This window comes from Macrotis lagotis, chromosome 3 (assembly GCF_037893015.1).
Source record: "Macrotis lagotis isolate mMagLag1 chromosome 3, bilby.v1.9.chrom.fasta, whole genome shotgun sequence".
In the NCBI taxonomy this organism is placed as follows: Eukaryota; Metazoa; Chordata; class Mammalia; order Peramelemorphia; family Peramelidae; genus Macrotis; species Macrotis lagotis.
Genome location: NC_133660.1, coordinates 180,002,083 through 180,024,351, shown reverse-complemented (window position 1 = coordinate 180,024,351; position 22,269 = coordinate 180,002,083). Strand labels below are relative to the sequence as shown.

The 22,269-nt window shown below is 32.9% G+C and overlaps 1 protein-coding gene across 4 annotated transcripts in view; it reads right to left on the bottom strand.

The window, feature by feature from the left end:
- The window catches only part of ARAP2 (ArfGAP with RhoGAP domain, ankyrin repeat and PH domain 2), a 271,115-nt gene that overhangs the window by 8,974 nt on the left and 239,872 nt on the right, over window positions 1-22,269 (bottom strand). For all 4 annotated transcript variants that reach the window (XM_074229650.1, XM_074229652.1, XM_074229649.1 and 1 more), the window contains exons 28-31: window positions 17,318-17,457; window positions 8,883-8,965; window positions 8,589-8,624; window positions 5,918-5,981 (exon numbers count right to left, since the gene is read on the bottom strand). In XM_074229650.1, coding sequence (XP_074085751.1) covers window positions 5,918-5,981; window positions 8,589-8,624; window positions 8,883-8,965; window positions 17,318-17,457 — 323 coding nt within the window. The remainder of the gene's footprint in view (window positions 1-5,917; window positions 5,982-8,588; window positions 8,625-8,882; window positions 8,966-17,317; window positions 17,458-22,269) is intronic.

The following is a 22,269-nucleotide window of genomic DNA, read 5'->3' as shown; positions in this document are numbered from 1 at the left end:
CCAGATAGCAAATTAGGAAAATATGTATAAAGAATAATTCCTACTTGCAATGGGTTCATAGCATAAAGGGATAGACAAAAATAATGTTTATAATGAACTATAAAGTAAATAAAGTAGTGAAATACAAGATAGTCTGGGAGATAGGCCAATATTAGTTGAGGGTAGATCAAGAAAGATTTCATAGAGAAGGTGCTGCTTCATCTAAACCTTTATGGAAGATATGGTCAAATCATTTACTCTCTCTCTATGCCCCAGAAAACTCTCAAAGAATATTTTGCAGAAGAGTTGCTAATATGGATTGATATAGGAATTTCCCCATTAAATGCATATGCCATGGTAAGGATTCATTTTGTAATTGGGTTGGTCCAAATCTCAAATTCAATAATTCTGTGTGCTGTACACAGGTGTGCATAGGTTCATAGGTAAAAGAAATTGCACACATATTTATGGATTTATTAAAGACAAATTCTCTAAAATTATCATTTTTTTCATTACAGTTAAAGGAACAGGCAAGAATATTAGACTAGAAATATAACTTATATATAAATTTTTAAATATAGGAGAGGACTTTCATTGAAAAATGAAATGTCAATGGCTTAGACAAAGAGAAACTTCAAAAAGATCAGTTTCTAGTTTTTTCCTGTATGAATCTCATTTCAGCTAGGTACAGAGAGTAATGTTAAGACTTGCAATGTTTATGAACCACTAAGAAAGGTAATAAATTAAATGAAGCAAAAAAGTGGCTTTCAAAAGAAGTGAAATCCAGAGAATGACCTGACATGATTCCCAAGTCCTTTAAAAGGAGTAGGAGATTACATCACTGTTAATAAAAAATGACATCTGAATTGTTGCCAATTAATTTCACTCATTTCATGGACTGTGTGACTAGGAATGCAATTATGTAGTCAGAGAGGATCAGGGAAGAACCCATTTCTACTGATAAGGGTCTTTAATTTCTCTTCTAAAGAAGTGATCGTGTAATGAATAGGGGAAAAGGAAAGTTCAGAGGAGTCAGGATAAAAACATCAAAGCACCCAAATTTTGAAGCTTCCTTAAATGATTGTTCTACTGGAACTATAAAGTAGAAAATTATAAAATGAACCTATGTTTCACTGACTTCTTAAAGTAAAAAAAAAAAATATTGAAAATATCTAATGATAACTGTCTGGGGGGGGAGTGAGGGAGGGAAAAAAGAAATTAATGTGATGACTTTATTATATATTTAAAAGGATTAGCAAGTTGTACATAATATATTTGCAGTTTAATATTCAATCATCTTTTTCCTATTCTATAGGAATTGCTTGTTTTATTTCTTAAATTCATAATTAAAATACATTATAGGAAATACATTGTTGTTAAAAAGTACTTAGCAGATACTTTGGGATATATAAACTAGTATGCCTCTTGAAACCAATTGCAGATTTTTTCAAATTTAAAGACACTTAAAAAATTAAAGGAAAAAAGCAATAACTTTCAGAAAGTTATGAAACAGAGAAAAAAATCCCAATGATCTTATTAGGTAGCCAATCAATATTTACATGACTGAATAATAAAGAGATGATAAGAAAATAAGTTTCTTCCTGTGTAGGAATAATCAATTGTATGTTTATATTAAAAAATCATAAAAGTGGGATTCTGGAAAGTCTGCCCAGAATTATCAAAGCGAATCTGGGAAACTGAGAAATACTACTAATGTGAGAGTTAAGAAAGTCTTGATCATTCACTGGACCCATAATTCTCCTGTACAAATGAGAAAAAAAATGAAAGGCATTTTTAATGGGAGAAAATGTAGGCCTTAAAACTGGAAAAGAAAATGAATCTGCTTCAGGTAATCAAAGAAATTGTGGAATACATAGCATATGTAAAGATGGCAGCTGCCAACCAAGCTGTAAGAACACTACTACTTAGAACAGCTCCAGGTATTTCACAGATGGGTTACACCGTGGAATAGTTGTTTTCCTCAAGCCTTTCCAATCTCCCCCCCAAAAAAAACTCAAGGAAAAGGAATTTTCGTACCAAATATGGGAAAAACAAAAGCTGAATCCAAAAGAGAAGCAAAAAAACTCATTCAAGGTAAAAAAAAATAACATCAGAGAATTTATCATTAGATTAACTCAATATTTTCCACATATCCCAAGTTCTGCATTCCAAGCAGAATAAGTAAAAGCAATCTATTAAACTTGGGTTTTCACATATTGCTCTAGGGATTCCTACCCAAGCCTTGTCTGGCAAAGACTCAACTTGAATCCAGTTTCATCTCACAAGAGGCAGGAGATATCAATTCTGTTCAATAATAGGAAGCAAAGAGCTTTTATACTTAAGGAAATGAGAAATGAAAATTCAGTTTTTACTCTAGTCAGGACATGGTTGGGGGGTTCCCACACCTCCTTAATAAAATAGAAGCTGGAATCATATATTCATCAAATGACAGGAATAAACTTAATAATTTAACTACTAACTCAATCATATGCTTCAAGAAAGTCTAATTAAATGAAAAATGAGTTAGCACAAAGACAGTCATAGAGATCTCTAAGACAAGTTTTTTGGTTTTGTGTTTTTTTGTTTGTTTGTTTTTTGCAAGGCAATGGGGTTAAAGTGGCTTGCCCAAGGCCACACAGCTAGCTAATTATTAAGTGTTTGAGGCCGGATTTGAACTCAGGTATTCCTGACTCCAGGGCCAGCACTCTATCCACTGCGCCACCTGGCTGCCTAAGACAAGTTTTAAGGAGAAAACTATAAGGTCTGTTTTCTTCATTGAAGAGGTTAGGAATGGGATCAAGATCCATGATCACAAGGGTATCTGTAAAGCAGAAAGGAAAACTGGGGGAAAGAGATGCTCATTGAAGTTAAGACTGGAAAAGAGGTCCTGTGGGCACTGAAGACCACCATATCTTGAAGCAGGTCCTGTGATAAGCTTATGATCTTATCAGATCTGGAAGAAGGATCAATTAAAACTACTTTGGATGACTTTGCTTATTTATTATTATTGTTGCTGTTTATAATAATTATAGCAGATGATATTTAAACAACACTTTAAGGTTTGAAAAGAAGTTTACATATACTATTTTAGGAATTGTTCTTATCTTGCAAATGAAAAAAAGCAAGTTCATTTTTTCTCAGGATCAAAATAATGTGAAGTGTTGGAGACAGGATTTGAACTCTGGTCTCTCCTTGCACTGAGTCCTGCCCTTCAATCACTATACTACTTTTTCTCCCAACTATTCATCTGATAAAATTGAAATAATCATGAAACTTGAAAAGACTATAAAGATAAAAGAAAATTTGGGCAGCATTGATACTCATAAGTTTCAAACTACTACTAGCTATATAATTTTATTGAGGCTATTAGGTCAGTTATGGAAAATAGTGAGTGCTGATCTGGAGTCAGGAAGGCCAGAGTTCAAATCTATCACTGGAATGTTATGGTCAATGGGGTCATGAGGAATCATGACCAGGTGAGTGAACAACAAATAAACTGATACTGAGAGTAGTATGTAACTTTTGGGTTCTCTCATCCTCTAAGATAAAACACTAGCCTGGGATTTAAAGTCTTCAGAGTCCACTATTTCACACTAGTCTACTTGATTCTCCCCTTCTACATTTTAGAGAATTAAGGTGTTATCCACAGTTCTCCAATTTCTTTCACCTCCCAAATCCAATCTGTTGTCAAATCCTGTTGATTTTACCTTTGTAATCTCTGTGCACCCTGGTGACCATCTTCCTGGAGCAGGTCCTAATCACTTCTCTGAACAAATTCAATAGTTTGCTGGCTGGTCTCTCTGAATTAAGGCCATCATCACTTTTCATACTGTTTAATTCACTTCAGGTGCTAGAAAGGCTAATTATGTCTCTGGTCTAGCACCAAAGAAACCTCTAGGAGAGCTTCTGACTCCAAGGTAGATTTGGAACGCTATACATTACATTTGTTTAGAGATTCTCAAGCTTTCCCCTTTTTTATTTATGGATATAGTCTTCCATAATTAGTCTCTTCTGGTGCCATTATGCTGCTTTTCTTTTCTATGGATGTCTTTAGGTTCATTCTCCAAGACCTCTGCTGCATTGCATGAAAAAGAGTTTCCAGTTTTCCCTAAAAAATAAATTCTTCCCTAGGCAATTAAGATCTGCCTTGCAAGCAATTGCCTCAATGTCCCCTAGAGGTCTTGTTGGCTTTTGGGACAACAGAATTCCTACCCTAATCCATTTCACATACTCATGACTTTCCTGATAATTATTAAGTAGTCTGTTAATGCTGGTTAGTGAATTTGATTTTCTTTATCACTAAACTGTCATCTCAGTATTAATTTTATTAGTGACTATTTAACCTTGACAGACAAAGTCATTTTTCTCTGGAAGCCATTTGCATTACCCTTACCTTATCAAAAATATATGGTCTATTCTTATTTCAAGGGACTTCCACTGAGGTTTTGTTTCTGTGAGGGATGCCCAACAATGGACTATTTGCACATAAAAGATGAGTAACACAATCCAAACTTGGTGAATATTTTAGACTTTCTTGACTCAGAATACCTATGCTTCCTACACTACTACAGTCTAGAGATCATTTTCAGGACCAGGATAATGACTCAATACCATGTCGGGAACTTATGTAGTCCTCTTGAATTCATTTCCAATAACCCTTCGTTTGTCTAGAGTTCACTCAATCAGGTCTTCTATTGGAAAGGAATACACGTTTCTAATTTTTTCCTCACTTAACTCTATAGAAACATATTTTAAGTTTTTTGATTTTATTGCTAGCAATTACATGGAAACATAAAGAGAAATTAGGTGCTAAAGAAAAATAAAGAATTTAAAAATTAAAATATTTTAAAAGGAGGCAAAAACTGACTTTTAATTAGAATATAAATGGAACAAGACCACAATCTTTCTTTTCTCTCCTATTTACTGTTTTCATTTCATGCCTGTCCCTGGAGTCAGCTGTCTTAATCTTATTACCATTCTAAGCACTCAGGTTTCAGGTCTAAGGTACGTTTTGGCTGAAAAGGTAGCTAGAATCCTTAAGTCATTCTGAAAACTGCTTTTGATCTTTTTTTTTTCCCTCAGCATTGAGTTCTAACTTAAAGAAAATATTTCTTTAGCTGACTCCCTACTGCCCTCAAATTTCTCCATTAAGCTTAAGACTATTAAATTGCCCTTGAAGTCATCTGGAACACTCCAAGAGTTTTCTAAGCATCCATGTCTTTGGCAATTCCTGATCTTTCCATTTAATGGAATGTGGAATGTGGAATGCACTTACCTCCCTGTCTAGCTCATCAACTTCAAAAATCTCTTGCAAGTTTGAAGATGCTGTAGTTTCAAAACTTTGGAATTGCCCACCCTCATCTGTTCCTCAACCTTTCCTTCCCTTGTTAGTATCAAAGATGACATCCTGAAACATCCAGGGACTAAACATGACATGTTGTTCCTCTGTGACTTTCTGTAAGTATTTAAAAACTTCTGTGTCTAGCCAAGTCCTATTTGGACTCAACTCATTTCTCTTTTTTTTTCTAGTTAGTGTACCAAAATGAAGTTCCAAACAAGAGTTGGTTCTACTCTGACCATTAAGGAAAAGGCAGTATTTACAATCTCCATTGTATAAATAATAATGCTTTATTTCCTGAACTATTAAAAAGTAAACATTTCAGGAATCCTTCAGACTGATGTTCTAAGATAAAGACATTCTTTTTTACTCATTCTTCTTGATGGAGGCATTCATTGTTATACATACTTACTTGCATCCAAGCACATTATGCCTTTCCTACATTTTAATAATGAATGAATATGAAAAATAAAAACATATTCATAAGTGCTTGAATATCATCATTAATCCAGGCTATGTCACTGAATCTTTTTTTCCTCAGTTTTACAAAATAAAAACATCAATTCTATTAAAATATACCAAATAGATATTATATCATACCTGTGCAAGAAAAACACTGGTCAACCATTCCATCTGTGTTTGTGGACCATCACAACACAAATACCTGAAAAACAGGGGTATTAAAAATGTATAATGCATGAACAAACTGTGTACTTATAATAGTCACCTACAATATGGGTGATTACTATGTTCACATTCAAAAACCTCCTTGAAATTCCACTGATTTATGATTTAATGTAATCAGAAGTTGAATATTAAAAGAGGCTATTTCAGGTTTCTGTTAAATGTATATCATTTGAAAAGTTTATGACTTCAAATCTTAGTGAAAATAAAACTTGCTTTTCTTGGAAGGCAAGGTAAGAGAAGACATTTTGCTAACTACTTCAATAAGGGAATCATTTTTATAAGGCAGAGAAAGAACTCAATGAAACTGCACAAAAACTTTCAGATTTTTTGAGTTCAAGGATAATAAAATACATTTCTACTCATTCAAGCATGGGTATCTTAAGCAGTAACATATACTTAATTACTAAGTTAAAATACCGAAAATCCTCATCTGAATCACTGAGGAGGAATATGAAAAATAAGCTACATGTGTATTCTTAGCTACAGATTTTTCTCAGTTAGAGCAGATGTGACAATCTTGAAAGGTTATAAATTCATTTGGGGCTACCCTATTGCTACTGCAGTTCCATATCAAGTAAGAACAAAGATCAATGACATCATGATGCCAGTCTCCCATGACTATCTTCGAATTTCTCCTTCTCTTGTCTTTCTTTCCTTCAGAACCAATTAGTCATCTAGTTCTTTTGGTTCTATTTTTACACTATTCCTTTTATTTGCCCCCTTGCCTTCTATTTTCATTGTCATAAAGGCCCTAATTATCACATGCCTAAAAAAAACAGTAAATAGTTTCTAAATTGGTTTACTTGCCTCCATCCTTCCTCTACATTCAAATGTTTTCTTCAGTTCTACCTACTTCTAGACTAATCTTTCTTTATCTGGTTATGTCCCTGTTCTGCTCAACAATCTTCAGTGGGATGCTTTCCCTTACAGAATACCATTTCAATTTCCTTCAAAAACAGTCAAGAAATCTTCATGTCTATGAACTATTTCCTGTACCTAAAAATATCTACCTGAATTTCCACATATATGCACATCTATTCACGTACATACATATGTGGATACTTATTTGGGGTTTTAAAATACATAGGTATACATCTACATTTTGTTGTTCCTCTTGGTCCTCTTCAGAAATAAGGATGAATAACAATACATCTACACGTATGTGTACTCATAAATGTTCATTCAAACAATTTCTCCTAAAAAGGTATCTTTGATGCTCGTCTCTACCGCACCTTGAAGCCTCTGGGGATCATAAGTTAATTTGTTGCACTTCATTTAGGATTTTATTTTCACCTAATATACACAATATCCAATAGCATCTAGTCCAATACACGTGAGTAGACTCTAATCTCCAACTGCCAAATACACATACAGAAAAGGGAGAAATGGCACTAATTCCAGTTAGTGACAGCTGGCCCAGCTAAAATATATATATAAAGGAGACAAGATATTTCTTGAAGATAATGCAACTGTCCTGAGGGGGGGGGGATACTAAAGGCAAAGTCAAAAACCTCAGATGTAAATACAGAAAAGGGTGACCAAGAGAATATTACTAATTCTTAATCCATATGCCCATTCTCCTATCTAGTGTATATAAAATATTTATGAGAATCATCTTTATCTATATCAAAGGAATCCTCATTGAGGTTATTAGTGAGATTTAAGCAGATTTTTCAACAAGATATATAGTGAAGGACCACCTTTACCATTTCATAATCCAAAGTAAAAGTTTCCATCATTCTTGTTGAATGATTATCAAAATAAATATGATAATAACAATACAGATAATAGTTCAACAGAAAAAAATTCTATCCTAAAGATTCTTTTACTATATGGTATCTTATACTCCTTCATTAAAATAATTTAAGATTCCATGGAAGAAACACACTCACTAACATATTCACTATAGCTACATTTAAACTTGGGTTTTTGTAACTCCAGATCTAGTACTCTAGCCAAAACAATACTTTGCTGCCTCAGGGTCTCCACAAAATTAAAAATTAAAGCCTTTGACTTCTTTTTACTGTGTGCATGTGTGGGCACATGTGTGTTTATATATTAGTTTGTGCTGGGCCCTATCCATTTGGGGGGGGTTGTATGCTTTGACTTCTTTACATATAAGCTTTATTCATTTTCCCATTTGGCGATCGCATAAATTGTTCTATTTTATTTAACATTGTTTTTTTCTCTTCAAGCTAAAATTACTTCCAAATTAAATTTTAATTCTGTACATGAAATAAATATGCATTATTTTTTCCAAGGAAAATTCCATGTTAGTATTAACTGTCATATATATTCCACCACAACTCACTCCTAGTTCACAAGACTCTTGGGCAAAGTGGAAAAAAACAAATATCAATAAAGAGAAGTGACAAACTAGTCATATATTTCCATCATCGAACTGAAATTGTCAGAGAAAACTTTTAGCTTTACTCAAAGGAAGCTGAAATTGTACATTTCAGAAAGTTCTTTGCCTGTCTTCTTTAAAAAAAAAAAAGAAAATTACTGTTGAAACAATTATTTTTAGAATTACCTATAGGACTTAAATGTAAAAATCTAAATTTTAATTCTGATGATTACTTACCAGTGGTGTTTGTCTGAACATGCTGTTAGTCCCCAACTGTAACAAATAAAATAAAGACATGTAGTTACAAATAAATCTATGTGTGGCATGAATGTAGTAGACTAGATTAGTAGAAGGAAACAAGAGGGGAATAAACCCAAAAGCAAACCATACTTTGATGATGTTATCTAATACTCTACACATACCTTTACTATAAAGAATTTGATTATATCAAAAATGGTAATCTCAATCTTAAAATCATCTAATTGAGCAGTTTGCCCTTTTTTCATTAAATTTATTTAATTTTTATTTTACCTTGTTGGAGTTTTCATTTTCTTTTTCACACCAAGGTAAAACTTCAGTGAGTTGAGAGGAAGCATTTTATCAGCTTTGCTACTCTATAAAGAGATATTAAATATATTAGTTAGCAAGAAATAATTTTTGTTAATTACCTTTTTTGTTTTCAAAATTTTTATCTAACCTTTTAATGTTTTCACTTGATATTTTCTTTGTATTTAGTCTAATTTCTTCAAAATTTGCTATATCCATGTTGTTAATGTTATTAAGTAAATGAAGATAGAGTCATTTTAAGAATTACTTCTTGATTACTTATAAATAATTTTTGCATATGTTACATATAACTAAGAGGATAAAATAAATTTGTCTTTGTAATACCTAATTTGAATTTCTTAAAATTAAATTTTCTGTTCACATTTTTGTTAATATTAAAATCATTTTTCAATTTTAGAATTTTAAATGATGGTAACTATTGTAATACCTGGGATTCATATGGTACTTTAAAGTCTATCAAGTACTTTGCAAATATTATTTCATTTTATCCTCATAACAATCTTGGGATATAGGTGCTGTCACTTCTTCATTTTATAGATGAGGAACACAAAGAACACAGAGGTTGTGACTTGCCCAGAGTCAATAAGTTGTTAAAATAGGGAATATGGGGAGGGGAGTTATTAAAGGAGAGAGTGTTTCAAAATGAGGGAGAATTTGATCAAATTTCTTACTGATTTCAGATGTAAAACTTTATTCACTATGCTACCTAGTTTCCCTAAAATGAAATTTATATTCATATTGGGTTTTAAGGTGGATGGCAGTAATGGGAGAAGTGATCCACGTTCTGTAGTCAAAGAAACTGAAACAAGGAAAGGTGCTACCCTTGTCCATGGTCACATAGCAAAGTTCTTAAATGGGGAATCAAGCCCAGTTCTCCTGAGTTCAAATACAATGTTCCATCCATTCTTGACTAGAAGTCAAGTAAGTAGGCCAAAAATAAAAGGGAAACACTGTGACTCAAAATTAAGCATAGAAAATGTACACAGTATATAATATACTCAAGACAAGAATAACTGGGAAGTGCCCCTCTGTCTATATGCTTGATAATTTATTATCAGATAATGCAGTCATCATAATGACTTGAGCATGGGGAAAGGATGCTGCTTTGGGATTCAGATGATACACTGTCAAGTGCTACTGTATGTCTATAAGCAAATTGTACTCTTTGGGCCTCAGTATCTTAGTCTCAAAATTGAGGAATTGAGCCAGAGGATTTAACACTTTGAATTACAAAAACTTTTTTTTCAATTTAATATTAAAAAACTGTTAGAAATATAATGGTTATCAGGATAATATTTCATATATAATCTAGATGTAACATTTACTATAGTGTTACTATGTAGTACCATAAATAATATTGGTTCTTTACATAAAAACTTACTTGAGCTAATGAATAAGTGGACAAAGGACGAGTTAAAATTTTAAAATCAAACATTGTAGTGTTCACAATAAGTTGCCCACTTGCAAAGCTTAACATTTTATATAGATATTAGTTTTATTATTAGAAAAAGTCTTGAAGAATGAGCAAAGTATTTATACATTGTGGTATATATTTAGTATATACATTATAATTTCCCAAACCAGTAGAGAAAAACCAATAATCAATCTTCTATAACCATCAAGCTTCCAGATTTCAGATCCCTAGTTGCCACTACCCAAGTCAGGATAAGTGCGTTGGGCACTAGGTCTGTTACCACTAAAAATCTCATCCTGAAGTAATGCTCACATAACACAGGTCCAATCAGAAGCCAAGCAAATAGAGCAATTCAGCGAATACTTTTTTGACTGCAACATCACCAGATTTTGGGGGATGTGACCTGTTCGCTAGGTATTTATTGACAAATATCCCTCAATCAAATCTCTATTCTCTTATGTGTAATAAGAGAAGAAATGTATGGCACCTGCTATTACAGATCCTTGATAGTGAGTGTCCCAGTGAAATGATATTTTAATTTCCTATAGTTAGCAAATTACCCCCTCTTCAAGCCTCATTCTCTTCATTGCTAACAATTATGCAACTGCACTAGCTGACCACAAAAGTTTCTTCAGTTCTAAACTTAGGAATCTAGGCTACACTTTTATCCTTTAATTTCTATGCTTGAGACATTGGATATTTAGATGACAAAACTTTTGCCTCTTTCTTTTAAGTCTACCTCAACTCTGTTTTTCCCCTTTGCCCCATGCCCTCTTCAACAAACATTCCATCATCTCACATCTCTCCTTATCACATTCTTTCCAACTTCTTGTTTCCACAGTAACTTAAGTTCCTTCAGAAAATACCCATTTCCTGCCACTCTCTCTAATACTGGGTACTTGTTTTGAAAGTTGTTTCCTACAAACTTTCTTATTTCTGATGTCTGTATTTGTTGAAACACCCACATCATATTGAAGTCTTTGATGTCATCCTTGACTCTACTCTCTTGTTTCCCATATTCAATCAAGTGCCATATTTTATCTCCATAACTGCTTTCTGTTCCAACACCCCACTTTATGAGCACCATCTAGCTTAGGCCTACATTAAATTTCTTTTTTGTTTTTATTTTATTTTTTCAATTACATGTCATGAAAGTTTTTCAACATTCATCCACCTGAATGTTTATAAGTCACACATCTTCTACCATCCTCCCTTCCCATCCCCCTCCCCTCAGTGATGAACAGTCTGGTAGTGCATGTACCTTTGTGTTTAACATGCTTATAGATTAGTCATTTTGTATATGAGGAATTAAGATTAAGTGAAAAGAAAGGAATCATGGGATAGGAAGAAAAAGCATAATAGCAGTTTTAAAAAAGTGAAAAGAGTATTCATTCAAATTCTTTGTTTTTGAGGGGGGAATTCTTTGAGGCTTTTTCCCCCAATGGGATATGGAAGCCATTGTCTATAATAGGTTTCCCAGGATTGTCCTAGCTCTCTGAACCACTGAGCTCTACATCCATCAGGGTTTATCAATTCACAATGTTTTTTTTTTAGGTTTTTGCAAGGCAAACGGGGTTGAGTGGCTTGCCCAAGGCCACGCAGCTAGGTAATTATTAAGTGTCTGAGACCGGATTTGAACCCAGGTACTCCTGACTTCAGGGCTGGTGCTTTACCCACTATGCCACCTAGCCGCCCCTACAATGTTGTTGTTAATGTGAACATTGTTCTCTTGATTCTGTTCCCTTCACTCAGCATCAGGTCATGTAATTCTTTCCATGCTTCTCTAAAGTCCAACCATTCATGGTTTTTAATAGAACAATAATATTTTAAGAAGCTGTAATTTCCTTCCTGGTCCCTATTAATGGGATTTATTTTTTGCTTTTCCTTTGTCTAAAATCAGGTTTACTACCCTCAAAGCATACTATATTTTTATTTTTACCCTCTGTATCTCTGTTTCAAATGTGTTTCTTGTAAACAACATAATGTAGGATTCTGGTTTTTAATTCATTCTGCTATCTCCTTCCATTTTCATTAACTTTTACCTGGAACATTAAGACAATTGATTTGGCTTCCTAGAATTCACTCTCCCCTTCTCCAGTGCACAATTCATATAAAGCTGACAAACTAATCATCCTAAGCAAATATATTACTTCTCTGTTCAAAAAGTTATAGTGGCTCCCTATTGCTCTAATTAATTAGAAATAATAAATTAGAAAATTCTCAGCTTGGTCTTTCTTCACAATATGGCTACAGATACATTTTCAGATTTATTTCACATTAAATCCCTGCATACATAGTCTAGCTATGGGTCACTATTCTGATTTTCAATAATGGGAAAATGCAGATTCTAAAAATTACACTTAGTTTGACCCTGATACCTGACAAAATTCTATAATGAATTTATAAGCACTTATCTTTAAGGACCATCATGAATCAATTTTCTTTAGGTTTCTAGATGAGAACATGGCAATCTGTTACTACTGGGATTGTTCTGAACTCTTGATCTCACAGATACAGGAAGACTGAAGTGAGTCTGTATGAATTCATTGGGTTCACCCACAGACTCTACCTGTTCACAGTCACAAAGTCGATCTGTTTTAGAAGAGAGATGTAAGCTTTTCTGACTATAGGTCCAGATCTCTATCTATTATTAGAAACTGCTATTTCTCATAGAGATAGTGGATCTTTTTTTTTTTCCGTAGGGGAAGAGAGAGTTGTGGGGCCATGGATGAAAGCATTTAACAAAATCTCTAATAATTACTAATAGTTGGGTAACTTCATACATGATTGAGCAGCTTTATCTAAAGACTTTGGGGAAAGTTCTTAAATAAAAGTCTTGGTACAATAAGTTATAGTAAAAATTGTGTCTTTGAGATATATAATCAGGACTGAAAGTCAGAGTGGACCAGGACTCTGGACTTTGCTCTGAATGTTAATTTTTGAAGAGCAAGCTTAATAAGAAAATGAATATTTGAGTGGTACACAAAAAGCTAACTATTTTAGCAACTTGAATGAAGATATAGAAGGTGTGCCTATAAAATTTTGAAAGAAATCAAAACTCATAGGGATAAATAATGATAACAAACTGAAAATTCAGAAAGCTCTCTGAAAACCTGAACAATGAATGAAATCAAACTAAGAAAATTAATGTTTATTGAGATCAATGTAAATTTCTTTGTTTAGCTTAAAAAATATCAACTGAAAAAAACAGAGGGTGAAGGAGATCACAGCAGTTCTTAAGAAAAATACAGGAAGGGGAATAAAAAGTGTAAGGAGAATCAAAAGCCTCCACTGCATAAGAAGGCATCTCAAGTATTTTCAGCAATAGGTAGAAATAATGGAAGGATGATTGATTGATATGGATGGTCTTTCATATCAATGAATCAAAAAACATTTATGATTGTTGAGTGACTGAATGTTACATTTATGTACAGTTAGTTTTTTCCCCATCTGTTAATGGAGGTTCTACAAGAATTTCTTCAAATCCAAAATTCCAACAAAGCAGCATGATATGAAATTTGCAGTCCATGATTTCTTTTACCATATATGTTTCTAACAATGCCAAGTAAATCACTATTCTTATACAATGGGTTTTATAGCCAAAGGAATTTGCAACTTTTAATGGCCACACAGAAATTTCAAATTTTCAGATCATTAAGACTATAAAGGTAATATTCATGGAAACCTTTTCACCTTGAAGATAAATTAAGATGAGAAGCAGTGCTAATTAACATTTCCTGTTCAAAAAGGCACATAACACAATATATTTTCTTCCCTGTACTACTCTAATTTGTTTTTAATGAGTATTCATAAATTATCCATAATTAACAGTCATTTTAAATAAACTTTTCATTCTGTAATTTCTACTACCTCTTGAGTAAATTATTTTCTAAACATATACAAATACACATTAAAGACAACTGCCCCAAACACAGCAAAAATAATTATTTTTAATCTTTTGAGGGATTTGTAAATGATTATTTACAAGATCCCTTCAAAACTTATGACTGAGGTCACCTTTAACCAAAACATACCAAGTGAGAAATCAAAATAAAAGCCATGAAAACAAAGTCATTTTGAGAAAATAATCATTTCTTAAAAACTCAAGTTTTTGGAGAGAATGATAAGTTTCACGTACTCTCCTGAAGGTACCTATTTTAAAGTTGCAAGCATACTGATTTTGTCTCCTAAGTATACACATTTCAATTTTTAGTTCTTAATAGAAATTCTTTTAATACCCTGAGGTCAATCTAATTTAAATAAAGTATTATAGGCTCTCAGAGATATTTTTGCTCAGTATAACAAATATCAATGTATATCATATTATAATGAATTATCTCTGTGTGAACAGGGGAACAGTCAAATAAAAGCAGTGAAAGTAATAGAGCAATATTTCATTAGAGATATTCTTTTGAATTTAATTAAACTTTAATACATCAAGGAACTGCAAATGGCCTCTCAAAGAAGATATTCTAGATAAATTCAATACCCTGCAATCAAAGTGGCAACAAGTAGTTTGACTCCAGTTATATTTGTCCTTCAACAGTTGTGACTTTTGTCCTTTATTCTCAAAGAAGAACATGTCATTAGGGAGGAGATGCCATGACATGAACTGTGAATTGGATTTGGCCTCACTTTCTCCTCTAGAGCCATCTGGGTCCACTGGTCAGATATGAAGATGGCCGTGAGTGAAAGGCAAGAGGGGTTAAGTGACTGGCCCAGAGTCACAGCTAATTAATGTCAAATGTCTGAGACGAGATTCAAACTTAGGTCCTCCTGATTTCAGGGCAAGTTGCTTAGCCTCCAACTACCTCACTTTATTTAATGATAAAGAGGGGATAATAATTGTATCTACCACCCAGGGAACTGTGAAGATCAAATAAGATAATTATAATGGGCTTAAGATAGGACTTAACAAACAGTAAATGTGAGTTATTGTTATTATTATAAGAACTTAGCTCTAAAGCCTCTACTTCCACAAATTCATTTGAAAACCTAATTCAACAGTAGTCATGTGTCCAATCACTTGAATTCAAACCAATCATCTGAACTCAAAGCTTCTCCATCTCAGCAGAGAGCACCAGTGTTTATATTATAATAAAATAGCCATCAGGTAGCCAGGATCATCGCTGTACCATGATCAGACATCAGAATAAGACTTTAGTAAACTAATTATGAAAATTATTTTAATTAGTATGAGTTAATCCATTAAAAGGATTTATCTATTATTAAAAAGATTTTTCAGAACTTGGTTAAAATTCTACTTTTTTTCCCATTTGATTCTTAAATATCATCTTCTCCATAATGCTCTTTCTTATTTTTCTCAAGCTACAAATATATTTCTATTCTGAACTCCAATTCAATGCAAGAAATAAACATGTGTGTGCTACTTAATAAGCTGCTGAGTTCTATAGGAGATACAAAACCAGACAAGAGTGTGCTAAACTTCCAGTTTTGTAGATATATAGCATACCCACAAAGATTAAAAGAAAATAGATAATAAGTGCATAAATGAAGTGCAAATTTGAAAAAGAGGAAAAAGCATTAATTTCTAATTGGGCAAGATCTCAAGCAAAGCATTATGAAAGAAGTCATATTTGTATTCTTTCCAAAAAATGAGCAAATCTGCAATTAGTAGAGTATGAAGTAGCAATTATCAAACTTATCAAACTTATCAACCCCCTTTATACATATTAACAACAATTAGACTTTATGAAAAGTTTTTGCTTATGTGGGTTATATCTGTTGACATTTACCCTACTTTTCAGTACCTAATTTACCCTAATTTTCATTACAACATCTTACTATTGTTAAAATAGTTTTGACCATGGAGACTCCTAGAGGTCTCTGGACTACACTTTGAGAATCATTGGCTTGGGGTGGGGGTGGAGGGAGAATTTGAGGTATCATGAAGAAAGGCAAAAAGGCTACAGAGCAAAGGAATTGTAAAAGGAATAGTGACTGGTAATTCTATCACAGTAAAAAGTCTTCAAACCGAAGAACAGTGTGCTCTGATTGCACCTTACATATTACATACAACCATAAGTGAGTTGTGAATATTTTACCTTCTTTAGTAGAAACTTTTTAAATAATTTAGTATTTCTCTTTAAAATCATGTCTACATCTTATTTTTGTTGTTATTTGCAATTTTATTAAGTCCACTTATTCATTTAAATGAATAATATGTATAATCACATATAAAAACATGCACACACATATAAAAGAAACAAAATGAAAAAGTGACTGTAAATGTTTGTAAACATGATTTTATTCACTCTATTATTTGTTGACTACTTTAAAAATATCTTCTGGACATTTATAAAAAATTAAAATTGTTGTTTGTGTCTAAGAAATCTTTTTGAATCCATTTTCTGCATATTTTCTGTTTGGCCATTATTTACAAAATGGTAATTAGTACTGTTATTTTGGTTCTGATTTCATCACTCTATATCACTTATTTTAAATCTTTCCATATTTCTTTGCAATATAAAGAATACAAATACTTTATTTTTCTTCCTTAAGGATATGATTTCTCTTGCATCACATTCAACTGAGATCATTGTATACCATGGAATCAATGTAAAGACTAACAGGCTGCCTTCTGTGGGGAGTAGGGGGAAAATTATAAAACTCAAAATAAAAAAAAAAACTCTAAAAAAATTTTAGGGGCAGCTAGGTGGCGCAGTGGATAGAGCACTGGCCTTGGAGTCAGGAGTACCTGAGTTCAAATGTGGCTCAGATACTTAATAATTACCTAGCTGTGTGGCCTTGGGCAAGCCACTTAACCCCATTGCCTTGAAAAAAAGATCTAAAAAAAATTTAGTTCAAATGTTATTTATTATTAATCTAAATTTAATAACTGCAATTTGAATGTATTGACAGCCTTCTTAATTAAGTAATGCAACATTTAACATACACATATGAAATATATATATATTTAATAATACATATATAAATACATCATTATTGAATGTTTATAAAATACCTTTATATCCTTGTAAAGATAGAGATAGCCTTCTCTCAAAACAAAGAACCGATCTTGAAATTTATTTCCAGACAATATTTTAGAAGGTTCTTCCTTGAATTTTAAGACTCCTTCTTTTATACTTTCCATTGCACTTTTCTCTGTAAAGCAGACAAAAAAGTCTTTAGACAAATGTAATCAATATAGAATATTTTAAACTTGATACAATTTTCTATACATATAATACTTTGGAAATAAGGTTTGGAACCCTTACATCATAGAAAATATTCAAACAATGAAACCTCCTAAATCTTATTTCCTGAAATTAATTTTCATGTAAAAGACTGATGGATGAAGATAATAGGTAATGCTCATGTATAAGTCATAAAAACACCAATAAAAGGATAAGAATAGCATTAAGTAACTAGCTGATTCAAATGGGAACCAGATACTCCATTACAATTAAACACAAAACAAAACAAACATTTAATAAGTGAGTAATCCCTAAGTGCAAGACTCCTGAGTATCTTGAAAAAAAATGGTACCTATTGCTCATCAAACAAAATAGTGGAAATTTTTTATATGAAACATCTGATAAAACAGACATAGACTAACCTAAAAATAGATGCAAAACTCATTATCTAATATGGATGGTCTACAAGCCTGGTAGTCTTTATTAATACATCTTGCTTCTTTCCTTCCTTTTTTTCCTTTCTTTCTTTCCTTCCTTCTTTCATTTATTCCATTCCAGTTTTCTGTATCATTTCCTTTAACATTAAGCTTCCAATATCAAGCATCTGTAACTTACATACTTAGCAACATATATATAGATGAATATTCATTAAAAGGCAGTGGAATAGAAAGTCCCATAATTAAGTTTTGAAACACTTCACTGTGCCAAATAAAGGATGAGATAGATATTTCTAGACAATAAATAGTTAATGTGGAAAAGACCTGAGTATCTTATACTCTTAAAACTGTGGATGAGTTTACACTATGATGTGGGAGTCAGAAAGCTGAGCATGGATTGGTAGTTAAGCTACACTGTCTAGGGAGGCTCAACAATGTTAGACTACATTTATAGTTCTTAGTACTAGTATTTACACTTTAAATGGTACATTAAGAAGCCAGAGAACAACTAGATGATAACTAGCCTGGTCAAAACTATATCATAAGGGATGTCTAGGTGGCACAGTGGATAGAACACTGAACCTGAGGTCAGGAAGACCTGAGTTCAAATCCTACCTCAGACCATAATTACCTGTGTGACCTTGGGCAAGTCACTTAACCACATTGCTTTGCAAAAACAAATAATCCAACATATATTGTAAGAGGATCAGCTTCAAGAACAGAGATGCTGTGTTTCAAACTAAGAAGACTGATAAAATAGATTTTAGGCTTGTCTTTCTTATTAAATTTGAAGAGAAACAGAATTCACCTCTCTTTAATGAAAAAACTTTCTTAAGAAAAAAACTTTCTTAAGAGTTTCTTAAAAGTGTAACATGGTGAACTGTTAGATAATAATGAGCTCCCCATCACTGGGGGTCTCCTGGCACTATATAACCTTTCAACCCTTTGCAACTCTGAGATTCTATATTTCATTTATATTAGTATTTATATTTTTTATTATTTTTAACAATAATACAAACTTGCTGGATTTTATTGACTGAAATATGTTTTTCCTAAATATGTAACTGAAAATATTTGATGCAATCTAAAAAGATAAGCTTATTACAAGATCTCAGAAGAGCAAAGCATTAATATAAAGGGATTGAAACACAAAATTATTCAGTTGACACTAATAATCTTTAATTCTTTCCTATATCCTTTTCTCTAATTCCTTCTGTGACATTCCAAATAATATTTGGCAGCTCCCTTTCCATCCCATCATATTTCTTGGAACTACACCGAGAAATAATAGGCTTAAAAGAAGGAAATAAGCTAAAACCATCTTCCCAATATGGTCATCAAATTCCATGGGAGTACTAGATGAGAAGTTGGCATATTCAGAAAGAGTATATGAAAGAACACAATCCCCTTCTCTTCTTTTGCATTGCTACTGAAAACAGTCTACTTCTCTGAGAACCATACTTTCCTCCAACATGTGAAACATATAACACAAATGGCTATTCTCTGATGAACTGCACTGCTTTTTAGGCCTCAGGCACTACAGATGGCAAATTCAAAAAGTTTTTTGGAAGACAGAAAAAGAAGCCTTGAAAATTTTCTAGCATTCTTTTAAGATTGTAGGAAAAAGAAAAAAAAAGGAAGAAAAAGAACCAGGAAAAGGGAAAATCTGTTACAGAGTAACAAAAAAAAAAAAAACCAACTCTTCACAATTGTCAAATGTCCAATTGGAGTGGCCTCCTAGAAATGAGACTCCTCAAGAGTTATACTTGCTAATCTCTTAACTGAACCTGACATGAAACAAAAATAGTTACCAGCATTCCCTGATAGTTTTCATTAATTTATGATCAGGATTACCATTTTTGCAGCTAAGATTCATTATGCAAAGTTTTCATCCAATGACTTTAAAAATAGCCCCAGAAATTTCAATGAGTCTTTATCTTTTTGGCAATTGTTATTGTTAACTAGGTTAATTTTAAAATATTTTAGAGTTTAAGAGCATATATTGAAAATAAGAATTATTTTGCTTAATAATTTACAGAGAATAAAATAATTTGAATTATTTACTTAATAATCTGTCCCACTAAAAGACTAAAACAGACACAGTTTAGATGTCAAAGGCATTGGATCTAGAACCCAGAGTCCTGGGCTCAAATGACGACTCGGACTACTAAGTAGGGAACCTAGGGCAAGTTACTTCATTTCTATGAGACAATTTCTTCATCTTTAAAATGGAAACAACATTACTTACTTGCAAAGGATCATTTAAGGATTAGGTGAGAAAATAAATGCAATGATTTATAAATCTTAAGAGTCTTCTAAGAATATGAACATTTCTATTAGTTATGAGCATTCACATTGGATTATTTGATAATGTATCTTGTACAAATTTTAATTGTTGCTTTGCCCATTTCTTATTCTCTGGATTTGTTCAGTTCAGTAAAATCCTTGAAAATAAGCAGCAGACCATATGTGCAAAGCCTAAAATAAACTAGGATAAGCCAAATTGAATTCAGACACTGGGTCTAATAGAAACTATACATTCACTGACTTCCTCTGTTGTTTCTTCTTCTTAGAAAATTGTGTTTCTTAGTGTGCTGGCAACAAATACTCAAATTTAGAAAAGCAAAGCAAAGGTGAAATGTAAAATGAGTCATCAGTAGTTCCTGCAAAGTGCTTTACATTTAGAAGAGGATTAAGCATAAGCTTTCCAGTAGAAAGAAACACAAGTTATAAATTTTTGGATCTGTTTTAAGTCATTCTATCAGAATGTGCTCTTTTATTTTCTTTTGTTAAATTAATGCCTTGGGGTGGCTAGGTGGTGCAGTGGATAGAGCACCGGCCCTGGGGTCAGGAGTACCTGAGTTCAAATTCGGCCTCAGACACTTAATAATTATTTAGCTGTGTGGCCTTGGGCAAGCCACTTAACCCCATTGCCTTTGCAAAAACCTAACCCCCCCCCCAAAAAAATTAATACCTTTCCCAAACCTGATTCCTATGAAACGCTGTGTTCTTTTTTTACTACCAACCTAAGGGGATGTCAGACAAAAATCTAAACATTAAATAAATTTTCCCCAATTTTAAAATAATGAGTAGGGAAAAAAGTGAATCGACACTTCATCATCAGTGGCCAAGATTCCTCAGGCATTAACCTTAAGAATTAGTTATTATTGTTAGAGGAATAACCACTAGATTTGGACATTATATGATTCCTCAGATGACAGAATATTGCAGATATTATTAAACAGTGATGATTGTTCAGTACTCTTTTTTTTTTTTTACTTTGTGCCTTCAAGAATTTTGTGTAAACTCTTTACAAAACATGCCCTTTAGGATAGATATACCTTCTATCAGTAAATATTTTTTTTAAAGATTGTATTTATTTTGGGTTTTAAACTTTTCCCCCTAATCTTACTTCCCTTCCCCACCCCCCACAGAAGGCAATTTGTCTGTCTTATATTGTTTCCATGGTATGCATTGGTCCAAATTGAATGTGATGAGAGAGAAATCATATCCTTTAGGAAGAAACATAAAATATAAGATATAACAAGTTCAGACAATAAAACATCAGTTTTTTTCCCCTAAACTCCACAGTTCTTTCTCTGGATACAGACTATTCTCCATCACAAAGAGCCCCAAATTGTTCCTGATTGTTGCACTGATGGAATGAGCGAGTCCATGAGTCCATCAAGGTTGAACATCACTCCCATGTTGCTGTTAGGATGTACAGTGTTTTTTTCTGGTTCTGCTCATCTCACTCAGCATCAGTTCATGCAAATCCCTCCAGGCTTCCCTGAATTCCCATCCCTCCTGGATTCTAATAGAACAATAGTGTTCCATGACATACATAGACCACAGTTTGCTAAGCCATTCCCCAGTTGAAGGACATTCACTTGATTTCCAATTCATTGCCATCACAAACAGGGTTGCTATGAATATTTTTGATCAAGTGATGTTTTTACCCTTTTTCATCATCTCTTCAGGGTATAGACCCAAGTAGTGGTATTGCTGGATGAAAGGGTATGCACATTTTTGTTTCCCTTTGGGCATAATTCCAAATTTCTCTCCAGAAAGGTTGGATGAGTTCACAGCTACACCAACAATGTAATAGTGTCCCAGATTTCCCATAACTCTTCCAACAATGATCATTATCCTTTCTGGTCATATTGGCCCATCTGAGAGGTGTGAAGTGGTACCTCAGAGAAGCTTTAATTTGCATTTCTCTAATAAGTAATGACTTAGAGCAATTTTTCATATGACTATGGATTGCTTTGATCTCATCTGCAAATTGCCTTGCATATCCTTTGACCATTTATCAATGGGGAATGGCTTTTTTTAAAAAAAAT